This window comes from Chiloscyllium punctatum, chromosome 3 (assembly GCF_047496795.1).
Source record: "Chiloscyllium punctatum isolate Juve2018m chromosome 3, sChiPun1.3, whole genome shotgun sequence".
NCBI lineage: Eukaryota > Metazoa > Chordata > Chondrichthyes > Orectolobiformes > Hemiscylliidae > Chiloscyllium > Chiloscyllium punctatum.
Window position 1 is genome coordinate 134,722,617 of NC_092741.1, and position 12,555 is coordinate 134,735,171.

Consider the following 12,555-nt stretch of genomic DNA (forward strand, 5'->3'; position numbering starts at 1 on the left):
CTTTGGGCGCGAAGATGGAACTGAGCCTTGCCATAATATCTGACCTCAGCAAGATTTGATTCCCATCTGACAAAAGTACAAGTGGGAGAGAGGAGACGATCCACCACCAACTTTAGCTCCTAATTCATTTCCCAGACTAAAAGCAATGCTTTTGGTTCCAGTTGCTTGGGTTTTCTTTGTTGGTATTTGGTTATTAGGAGTCTCTATTTTCTAATTGGACATTTCTTTCTTTATATGGAGTCTATGTGGTGATACATGTGTCTACCCCTCGGTTCCAATTGTTGGATATCCTTGACCTAGTAAATTGCATCTGAAGTGACTCCATGCTAATGATGAAGATACACCCTTTAGAGAGTAATTAACTCCTCACCAGATGGATGGGCAGCAATTGAATCACTGCAACCAGGTAGAGACAGAATGGGACAGTGCACAGACAAATAGGACTGTGTTACCTTGATTATTGAAAAGACCAAGCCAACTGCTCAGTAAAGAAAGATTGATAGTCCCTTGCAATTTGTAATAGCATTTGGCTCTTTTCAATTACAAACAGTGAGTCCCTTTCCTTTTTCATTACATCTAAGCTACCATGGTGTAAAGAAATGATAAAGCTAGCTGGAAAGCATGTTACTGATGTAGAGATCTATTTAAACCGTATTCCTGCATCTCTTTAAACAGCATCAATCCTTCATAAAGCTATCATCACTATGGTGTAACATGTTCGCCCTAGCACATTCATGGTTACAACAACTACACAGGATTCTCGATCAGTTCTTTGATACCTCTGTATCAAGTTTGCAAAAAATACCATTGACGAAGGTTTATGCATTGCTTCTCTTCCACACTCAACTGACTGTGTTTTGCATAAAAGTGTTTATAATTAGGGGGATAGATAGTATCCTTTGTAAGCAGAAGCATGAGTCCTGCATGAAATGTTGCCTGTCTGGTACCAAGGTGCAGGATATCTCTGACTGACTTGAAAGGATATTGGAGTGTGAGGGGGAGGATCCATTTGTTGTGGTCCATATTGCGACAAACGACATAGGCAAGGGTAGGATGGAGGAACTGTTTGGGGATTACCAAGCACTAAGAACACAATTAAGGGACAAGTCTTCAAAGATTATAATTTCTGCATTATTACCTGAGCCGTGTACAAATTGATTTAGGGATAAGAAAATTAGGGAAGTAAACATGTGGCTAATGGGGTAATATGGGAAAGAGGTGTTCCATTTCATGGGGCATTGACATCAGTTTTGGAACAGGAGGAATCTGTACAAATGGGATGGTCTTCACCTGAACTGACCTGGAACCAGTTTTCTAGCGAAAAGGATAAATCGGGTGGTCTCTCGGACTTTAAATTAGTGAGTCGGGGGAAGGGAAGAGGAAAACACCAGGAAGTATGGTGCTAAACAAAATGAAAAGCTGCAGGTTAGCATGCATGCAGGACGGTTTAACTACATGGCATCCTGTGAAAGGAAGGGTAACTCAGAATATATTATTATTGGAGATATTGGAATTCATAGGGAGGGTACAAAAACTAGCATAAAGGCACTTTATGAATGTTACAAGCATTCAGGTAACAAAGTAGCTGAGGTAAAGGCACAAGTCAACACAAATGAATCTGATTTAGTAGCCATTGCGGAGACATGGTTGCAGGATGGTCATGAATATATCCAAGGGGATAAGACTATACAGAAGGACAGACAGGGAGGTAAGGGAGATGGTTTAGCTCTGATATTTAAGGACGACATTGAGGCAGTGGTGAGAGATGATATCAGTTCTAAGGGGAAAAGGGTTGAGTCCATTTGGGTGGAAATTAGAAATCCTCAGAACGAAAAGTCATTGATAGTTGTAGACTATAGGCCACCAAATAATAATATCACATTGGGGTGGACAATAAACAAAGAAATAACTAATGCCTGTAAAATTCGTATGGCAATTATCACGGGGGATTTTAATCTACATGTCGATTGGTCAAATCAGGTCAGTCACGGTAGCCATGAAGAGGAGTTCATTGAATGTATCAGTGATAATTTTCTTGAACAGTATGTCATGGAACCGATGAGGGAACAAGCTATCCTAGATCTGGTTCTGTGTAATGAGACATGAATAATTAATGACCTCATAGTTAGGGATCCTCTTGGAAGGAGCAATCACAGTAGGGTTGAATTTATAATACAGATGGAAGATGAGAAGATAAAATCCAATATCGGGTCTTGTGATTAAACAAGAGAGACTTCACTGGGATGGAAGGAGTTGGCTAAAGTAGACTGGAAGCAAAGACTTTATAGTGGGAGAGTTGAGAAACAGTGGAGGACTTTCAAAGCAATTTTTCAAAGTGCTCAGCAAAAGTATATACCAGTGAAAAGGAAGTAATATAGGAAAAGGGATAATCTGCCATGGATGTCAAAGGCAATAAGGGACGCAATCAAATCGAAAGAGAAGGAGCAGCACAGTGGTTCAGTGCAGGGTGGCACGGTGGCTCAGTGGTTAGCACTGCTGACTCACAGCACCAGGGACCCAGGTTCGATTCCAGCCTCAGGTGACTGCGTGGAGTTTGCACATTCTCCCCGTGTCTGTGTGGGTTTCCAGTTTCTTCCCACAGTCCAGGTTAGGTGAAGTGGACCTGCTAAATTGCACATAGTGTCCAGGGATGTGTAGGTTAGATGCATTAGTCACGGGTAAACATAAGGGATAGGTCTAGGAGGGTTACACTTCAGAGGGTCAGTATGGACTTGTTGGGCCAAATGGTGTGTTTCCATACTATAGAGATTCTGTGATCTATGAAGCCATACAAACTGGCGAAGATCAGCTGGAAACTAGAAGATTGGGAAAGAGTTAAAGGTCAACAGAAAATCACAAAAAGAGCTATAAAGAAAAGTAAGATAGAACATGAGAATAAAACTAACTCAGAATATAAAGACTGACAGATAACGTTTCTATAAATACATAAAGCAAAAAAGAGTGGCTGAATTAAACATTGGTCATTTAGAGGATAAGAAGGGGGATTTAGTAATGGGAAATGAGGAAATGGCCAAGGCACTGAACAGGTATTTTGTGTCAGCCTTCACAGTGGAGGACATGAATAACATGTCAGTAATTGGCAATGAGATGAAGCAACCATTATCACGAAAGAGGGAGTTTTGGGCAAGCGAATGTATTGAAGGGTAGACAAGTCTCATGGCCCTGATGGAATGTATCCCAGGGTGCTAAAAGAGATGGTGGGAGAAATAGCAAATGCATTTTTGGTAACTTTCCAAAATTCACTGGACTTTGGGACAGTTCCAGCAAATTGGAAAATAGCAAATGTGATGCCATTGTTTAAAAAGGGAGTTAGCCAAAAGATGGAAAACTATCGACCAGTTAGACTAATGTCAGTAGTGGGGAAAATGCTTGAGTGTATTATCAAGGAAGAAATTGTAAGACATCTAGATAGAAATTGTCCCGTTGGGCAGCCGCAGCATGAGTTCATGAAGGGCAGGTCATGCTGAACCAATCTTTTGGAATTCTATGAAGATCTTACGAACACAGTGTACAATGGGAATCCAGTAGATGTGGTGCATCTAGAGTTCTAAACGGCATTCGACAAGGTGGCACACAAAAGGCTGCTGAATAAGATAAAGATGCAAGATGTTAAGGGCAATGTATTAGCATGGACAGAGGATTGGTTAACCAACTGGAAGCAAAGGGTGGGTATATTCTGGTTGGCAATTAGTTCCTACTGGCATGCCTCAGGGATCAGTGTTAAAATTGCAATTATTCATAACTTACATAAATTATTTGGAGTTGGGGATCACATATAGAGTGTCAAAGTTAGCAGATGACACTAAGATGAGTGGTACAGCGAAGTGTGCAGAGGACTGTGAAACTTTGTAAAGGGGCAGAGATAGTTTAAATGAGTGGGCAAAGGCCTGGCAGATGGAGTACCATGTTAAGTCATCCGTATCAGTAGGAAAAACAGTAAAAAGGGTTCTCACTTGAATGGTAAGAAATAGCAGTGTACTGCTGTGCAGAGGGACCTGGGGGTCCTTGTGCATGAATCACAGAGGGTTGGTCTGCAGATACAACAGGTAATTAAGAAAGCAAATGGAATGTTATCCTTCATTGTTACAGGGATTGAGTTTAACAGCAGGGAGGTTATGTTGCAGTCATATAGGGTGTTGGTGAGGCCACACCTGGAGTACTGTGTGCAGTTTCGGTCTCCTTACTTGAGAAAAGATGTACTGGCTCAAGAGTGGGTGCAGAGGAGGTTCACTAGGCTGATTCTGGAGTTGAGGGGGTTAGCTTATGAGGAGAGACTGAGTAGACTGGGATTATATTGATTGGAATTTGGAAATATGAAGGGGTATCTTATAGAAGCATAACATATTATGAAGGGAATAGAAAAGATAGAAGTAGAGAGGATGTTTCCACTGTTGGGTAAAACTCGGACAAGAGGGCACAATCTCAAAATTAAGGGGAGCAGATTTAGGACTGAATTGAGGAGGAATTTCTTCACCCAGAGGGTTGTGAATCTATGGAATTCACTGGCCAGTGAAGTAGTTGAGGCTTCTTGAGTAAATGTTTTTAAAGCTAAGATAGATTATTTTTTGAGCAGTTAAGGGTTGTGGTGAGAGGGCAGGTAAGTGGAGCTGAGGCCATGAAAATATTAGCCATGATCTTATTGAATGGCGGAGCAGACTCGAAGGGCCCGATGGCCTACTCCTGCTTCTAGTTCCTATGTTCTTAAATGTAATGCAAAGTATAATGGACAATTATCTTCTCCGATGAGATCTGCTTTTCTTCATCAAAAGCATGTACACCCCAACGTGGGCCTACCTTTGGTATCACTAGAAGGCAGAACAAGTATAAGTGTAATTGTAAGTGTCCCTGACCTATAGATGCATGTCAAATCTTGAAAATAGGAATTGTTACTGCAGGTTAGTAATAGAACTCGCTTATTTTCTGAAGACAAACCTACTGATGCACCACAAGGCTTTGCCTGTCGGTAAGCAAACCGTATGCTCAGAGGTAATTTGCAACATCAAGTTTCATGGGAGAACAGCTCAGTACTGACAGTGCAGCCAACAACAATGCAGGAAAGCAAGACTGGATTCCAGAAGCACTTCTTCCAAATTTGGTCCTGCAGACATTCCAAACCTCAGCGCAGGCCAGCTACATCCTTTTCGTGAAGCCATGATAATCTAATAAAAAGATGGAGACATAGAAATCTACAGAACAGGAAAAGACCCTTTAGCTCATCAAGTGTTTGCCAGTCAAAAACCTGCACTAAACTATTCTAATCCCATTTTCCAGCACTTGCCCATAGCTTTGTATGCCTTGGCCTCACATGTGTACATCTAAATGTTACTTAAATGTTATGAGGATTTCAGCCTCTACCATTCTTACAGTTCCTGGAAGGACAGGACTGCTCTTCCTGCTAATGCAAGTGTAGCTTGGGACACACCTGCCCTGGACCGACAATACACTTGGAAGAGTCCATTGTTCCCTTCAGTACTGATGTTAGAGCCTTTTAAATATGGTGAGAGATGTCCTTTTCACAAGGAATGTAAAATATTTTCCAATTATATGTAGCTATGAAGGTTCCATGGGGCTCATCAAGGTAGCACACACAATCTGACAGGGCATGAAACGGGAAGGGGTTGGTGGAAATGAAAGTTAAGATTTAGGAGACATTCCAAGACTGTTGGAAGCACTGGTGGGAATATATAATAGTAGAAATTGCTGGAGATACTCAGCAGGTCTGGAAGCATCTATGAAGAGAAAACAGAGATAATGTTTTGAGTCCAGCGACCCTTCTTCAGAACACATTTCTGTTCTTGTTTGTTACAGATTGTCAGTATCCACAGTAGTTTTGTTTATTTTATGTTACTGTGTCGGAGTGCTGAGGTTGACCAGCCTACCACGACACCCAGACTCCTCACACATTGGTTTGTGATTCACAAATTGCACTGAAAACCCAACCCCAGCATCAAAAGACAAAAATCCATGTGATACCACCTATGAATCTTGTCTGTGTTTTTTTTCCCTGCTGGAAAAGTGCACAGCTTGCGTTTCCCAAACCCAGCAATCAATTCATCCCAACCTAGTTCAATAAACTTTCACCCGAACAAGTTATGATGAAAAGTTGCTGCCTGATCTGTTTGAGTTTTTCCAATATTCTTTTGCTTTTTAACTTACTTTCCTAAGATTTCCTGAGATTTTCCTAAGATTTACCTCCTTGACATGGGCATTCTCTAAGAGGCGGTGATTGGAAAATTGACCTTATTATTTGCAGACCCAGAATAGAGCAAGTTTTGCATTAAGATGATAACATTTGATAATATGATGAATAATTTCCTAATCTTCCTGTTCTCACAGCAAGTACTTGGGGATCAGCTTGCAAAACCCATTCTTGGCCAATATTAAGTCATTTTCCAATTAATGTTTTTGTTGTTCAGTGCATTAGAATCATTGCACAAATCTTGTTTCTAACTAAACTCCTCTCTCGATCTCTCTTTCTCACTCTTTGGAATTTAATATCTCCAATTCATTGAAAAGCTAGTTTTCATAGCAGTCACCTTAATTATGACTCAGTGTAAACCCTGCAGAGAATTCACTACACATTGGCAAAATGTGTACTTTGAAGGGAATTAAAATGCACAGCACATCAGAAAGAGCTCCAAGTTGGCCAGCTCAGCTTTATCCTCTGCACTCCGTTTCTGAAACAGAAATTGTCAGTGTATCCTCAGATAATATTGAACTAATACTTTTGGGTTCTATTCATGTCCTAATTAAAACACGTTCTCTGAACCTGTATGACAACAGTGCATGGTAGATCACAAAGTATGTTTCTAAGTGTGTGTGCATTAATGAAAATAGTAGATTACACTTCCAGAATTAAATGAATTTTTTGCAGCATGTTGATTGATGAATTAATTTCTCAATTTGAAATTCAAAGTAAGCCAGTTCATTATGTTTCTGATGTATCTTTTATCACTTGTCTCTTGTTAATTTTTCAAAAACCAATTGCCTTACATCTTATCATGCTTACTTTTAACTAAGTGAAAAATGCTGTAATTTCTGCTCTGCGTACAGTGACCGTTTCCCAGCTGCAGCGTGTTAGTGCAAATTGCTTTTCTGGTTGTTAGGAGCAACTGCCATTGTGTGCTTTTATCTCACAATGTCAGACCTAATAACCCTTAAGCAACAAAGCCAGCTGAAGTGTTTCCACAATCCTGTGCTCTAATCAAAACTTTGTAAATTAAATATATAAAATATAAAGATATATTTATCTGTATATAGGTATAGAATTTCCATTCCCCTCCTTAGTATGTTATGGTTAAATAGGATCACACTACCTTTTACAAGCGCCATTATTTTTCTACAGCCATGATAGACACCAGTCACTGGGCCTATACAATTTATGGAAAAGTATTATGAAAGCATACTTACCTCTGAATCTAATTTTTGTATCCATATAGTGTAAATATTAGAGCCTATTCTGCTTGCTGGGTGCTCATAGAATCAGACAGTTTGGAATGAGATCATTTGACTAACTCTGTCTGTTCTACCCCTTTAATAGAGCTGTGCAATAACTTCAGTTTCCATTAGACCTGCAAATTTTCTCTTTCAGAAAAAATACTTTAATAAATTCTTGATAAGTTATTGTTGAATCTGCTTCTACCACCAAATGAATACCTTCCCAGATAATATTAATTCTTTAGATAATAAAACCTTGGTTCTTTTTACCTAGTTATCTTAAAACTGAGTCCTTTGATTGCTGACGCTTCTGTCACCAATTTCTACTTGCCTACCAAAACCTGTGTAACATTGATGATCATGACTACACCTCAAGATTTCTCAGCTGAAAATGAACCCAGTTTCTCTCCACGTTACTAAAACTGAAAGTCTGGTAAAATGTGGCTCCTGCCAGAGAATTTCATGCTAGGTAAGCACACTAGACTCCAGAAATTAAAGGTAACAATAAAAAGAAATAACTTAAGTAATTCCTCACATGCTGAATCACCCTGAGAAGGTTGAGACAACCTTCAACAAATAACAGTCAGGATTCATATTTTGCATGACATGAGGCAGAGTTACATGTGAATTGGGACCTGCACCCAGCTAACCCAGAGAAGTGAGATACACCCCATTGAGCCTCAAACTCCATCTTGCTCAGTAATTTCACCAGGCTTAACATCCGAGGCCAAAGTAACTAATAATCCTTCAGATGACAGCACGTACGTAAACACCATAGCAAGGTTGAGCATACAATTTTCTGATAAGCTAACTGGAACTTTACTGTTCAAAAAAATCCTATTTAACCAGAGGAAACACAATACTTAAGTATAACATCATATCAGCTAAGTGAGTCCTGTCAACAATATTGCAATGGTGTATTCAGTATTAAAGCTGCAATATAGCTTACCAATATTAGGCTTATAGTTTGAACTGAGACTATCATTGATAAACTTCAGTGTTGAGGATAATCCTCGGTGACATGCTTTAAGGTACACAAATAGAAATTCCACTCCATTGTATTGAATTTACACTGAGAATTCAGTATTACGCGTTCAGTTTTCTGTGGTCGTTTCTGCAAGTATAAACAATCACGTTTGAAGCCACCCCTGTCACAAATCTAACTGTTGACCCCTCATTTGAATTTATCATCACTGGGAGTTTCCACGATTTGTGCAAGTTTTAGGTCTTCAAAAAAATCTCCGTAAAATTAAGTTCATTCTTTTCGGCACAGGGATGCTGATCAGAATTCTTTTTAAAGGTACGTTACCATTTATTTAATTCACTAAGAAGATGATAAACTGTGCCCCAGCAAAGAGTTTATCATACCTTTAAACCAACATTTCTGGCTTTTAAAATTGGGTTACTTGCAGATGGTAGATCCACAACATGATTATAAATGCTTATTTTCATGATAAAATAAATTTCTGTTGTTTTCAAACTAAACATAGTTGCCTCACTAAACCACATAATTATATTGAGAAACAGCTTTTGGGGTAACGTTACATTTAATGCCCAGTTATATAAATGCATGCCAGGTTTACATTTGGTGACATCTAATTGAAGTTGAATGAAAACTTAAAGGAAACAAAAATATAAGACAGGTACAATTTGAGGCTTATTATTCTCAGTTTTGTATCAGCAGAGGATATGGTTGAATTCTGCTACCCATCTCTGCTCTAACTCTCAACATTATGGTACATCCAATTTCTTCCAAATGGATATAATTGCCTTTTGTCAGTCAAAACTGAGTCTGAGCAGACATTTTTAGAAATGTCAAAATTGATAAATGGTCCTAAGATATCTGAATAAATTACATTTTTCTTTGTGTGATATACCCTCAATTACTTTTAATACTTTTCAATAATTTATTTTAGATTTTTTTTAATCAAATTGATCACTGAGTTAGGTATTTGGTAATATTTATATCAGAGTTTTTGGGTCCTTGTACTTAAGGACCCTGTAGCAATCCTCTCTTTCACTGTCCTCCATTCTCAATCTTAAACATTTAATCATTTTCAAAGTTGTAATGGCCCTGCAAAACCTAAAGCCTAAGTGCTAAGCTACAACCTTCATAGACTTCCTCTGATGACTCTTTCTCAAAGTTCATTGCATCATAAAGACATTTGATTTGCATATCTTTTGATGAGTTAATAATGTACCTTGAGAATTACTCAGACTCCCAATGATGAGACAACATAGGCTAGTTTAAGAATTCTGGATGAGAAGATTAGGTCTTTGGCTAGGTTCCCGCATGAGTGAATTTACATTTAAAAACATACTTAGGAGCCTCTGTAGCAATTGTTTTCTGTTTTTAAAAAAATTTAGATCTTCCAGTGACTCGGCCCTATACTTTGCCTAGACCCGCACATTCACCATGTGGTTAGCTGCTATATGAGATCTCACTGCATGGACTTGCATTGGCCATCAGCCACAACCTGCAGAAGATCTGAGTGTTATATAGACATTCCATACAACAAGTGCTGTCAGAGTTGCTGCTGATGATCAAAGTTGCTGCTACTGTCCTCTTTCAGTTTAGGAGACTGCAAGGTCTGCTTGGTCTAGAGTAGAAGAGAATTGTTGACCTGGCTAAAAGAGTCTCTTGTAATTAGCAATATTAATTTATTGCGTGTTAGCAACTATAGATGTTACAGATTACGTTGATAAAATAGACTTGGATGTAGAGACTTTGAGGTAGTCCAGATGTTTGGTCTCACGCAATCAAGATCCTAACCTGTTCTGCTTACACATCCCTGTGACAACAGGTGGCACGTATGGAAGTCTTCCGTATTAGTCCTTTCAGATTTATATGAATACGGGCTACAGAATCCCTGATGTTTGAAGACATTATTCTGGAGTGCTCCCTTTCCCCACTTTCACAATGAATGAACAAATGCTCTATCATCCAGGAACGGGAAATTAGTGCAAAGCTGTTCCTAGCATAGTTTCTGAATATACTGGAGGAGAATGGGAATTATCTGGCGTGAGGGATAAGGGGATACCTACTATCATATGGGAGAATGGTAATTGCATGTTCCTCCTGATGTTTTGACTCACTGACTGGCTAATATGTTGGTCAGGATTTAAGGGGAAGTGCAGAAAAGTATAATTTTCCATATACTCTGGGTATTTTTCCTGCTCTAAATTCAACCCAAAATCAAATGTTCTGACTGGCACCTAGTTCAGAAGTGGTTTGCATTTATGTTTATACATTGGTTCTCTTTTGTTTTCTGCCAATGTTCAACTTAAAATATTAGGAGATCATGAGGACTGCAGATGCTGGAAATGTCAGAGTCGATAAAGTGTGGCACTGGAAAAAGCACAGCAGGTCAGGCAGCATCTGAGGAGCTGGAGAGTCATTTAATATATTAGTTGATCATAGTATTGTGCGGTAGATCATTGACATGGAAGAATTACATCAAAAAGATTCACCAATGTGTAGCCATCCAATTCCCTCAAGTAATTGCTTTGACCACAGCACTACTTACTGTGAAATTAGTGCTTACTGTAATTATTATTATAAAGACAGCAAAAGGATAATTGGGCTGAAAATAAGACAACTCTTAAAAGTGAAATCGAAACAGAAGTTGCTGGAAAAGCTCAGTAGATCTGGCAGCATCTGTGAAGAGAAATCAGAGTTAATGTTTCAGGTGCAGTGACCTTTCCTCAGAACTTAAAAGTAAAATATTGGGTATATGCATTTGATCAACACCTCAACTAAATGAAAGGTCACCTTTCACTAGAACAGCTTCCCATCAGAATTGATATTGGAAACATCTAAAACATTGACTCATGCATTTGAGATGCTGAATAACCTTCTTTACATTTTCTACTTTCAGTTCAACAGTAAAGTTGAAATCTTCCAAACATTGTACTTCATTCGTCCAGCCATTAATTAGTTGAAATACTTTGAAATTCCTGTGCTTTCAACATTGTTGACTCTCTCAAAATGAATTCAGAGCTTTTCAATTCTATGCATTGTAACAAGGTTTCCAGATCACCCACTTTCACTTCCTATTCCCTTGGAGAGTTAAACCTGCAATGATTCAATTCCATCGTAATACTAAATTATGAAAGTCGCATATTTTCTTAGTTTTTAATATGTGCTAAATGGTTTTCTGCCAGATGTGTCGACATTCATTCATTCTGCAAATGCTGAGACTGTCACAATATTCCATTTATTGTTAAATATAGAAAGAATTATTTTTATTCAATTTTGCTGATCTCTTCTAATTGCCTCTATTTCAATGCAGAATAGTGAGTTAAAGTAACAAATTACATTTTATATGTACTTTCATTACTCATTTTCACCCAAAGGGTTTGTGTTTAAAGTAATTGAACTGACTGATGTCTGAATCATTAGCAAGTGGATCTATTCATAAAGAATTAAACATGAAATTTATACTTTTGTTTCTCTGCCCTTTATTTCTCCTGTTTCCTTAAGAGGCTGCTCCATAATGTAGTTGAAATTCCACAGGCAGCAACTACATTTGGTGCTTCCTGCATGAGGTCCTATATTGAACCTGAACTTCAGTCAAGATTCATGAGGACACAGTTTCCAACTGAGAATACTGAACAGCAGCCTGAGCAATACATCATAAAAGCATGTAGGCCAATTTCCCTCTGCTGAATCCTTACTTCACAGATGGAAAGCATATGATCTGATACAAAGCCTCATTATGTTACAGCATTGGGCTCCACTTGCACTTTAAGCATTTCCTGGAGGTGGCAGAGTCCTTTTGCCTGGTGTGCACTGACCCATTTAAATATTATTCCAATGAGAAGTGATGTCAATGCAGGTACCATCCATTTAATGGCCAAGATTCAAATTGCATAGCACATTGTGCCTTAGAGACTTTGGTTCGAACTTTGGAGTAAAGATTTCAAGCAGAGTAAGGAGGTATGAGTTTATCAAGGGAGGGAGTAAGTGTTCCTTTATTTATCTTTTTACCTATTTTTTCACCCATCAGTATTGTTTTCTACATTAGTGCAGTGGACAGAGCTGCTTGGTGAGTTACTGTTCAATTCTACAAATAAGATATTTAAACTAGAATTAAT

The 12,555-nt window shown here is 38.6% G+C and overlaps 1 protein-coding gene across 1 annotated transcript in view; it reads left to right on the forward strand.

Moving 5' to 3' along the window:
* Positions 1–1,431: 1,431 nt before the first annotated feature.
* The window catches only part of sntg2 (syntrophin, gamma 2), a 357,280-nt gene continuing 346,156 nt past the window's right edge, over positions 1,432–12,555 (forward strand). Inside the window, exon 1 of the mRNA XM_072549107.1 lies at positions 1,432–1,708. Within this exon, the coding sequence (XP_072405208.1) occupies positions 1,432–1,708 (277 nt within the window). The remainder of the gene's footprint in view (positions 1,709–12,555) is intronic.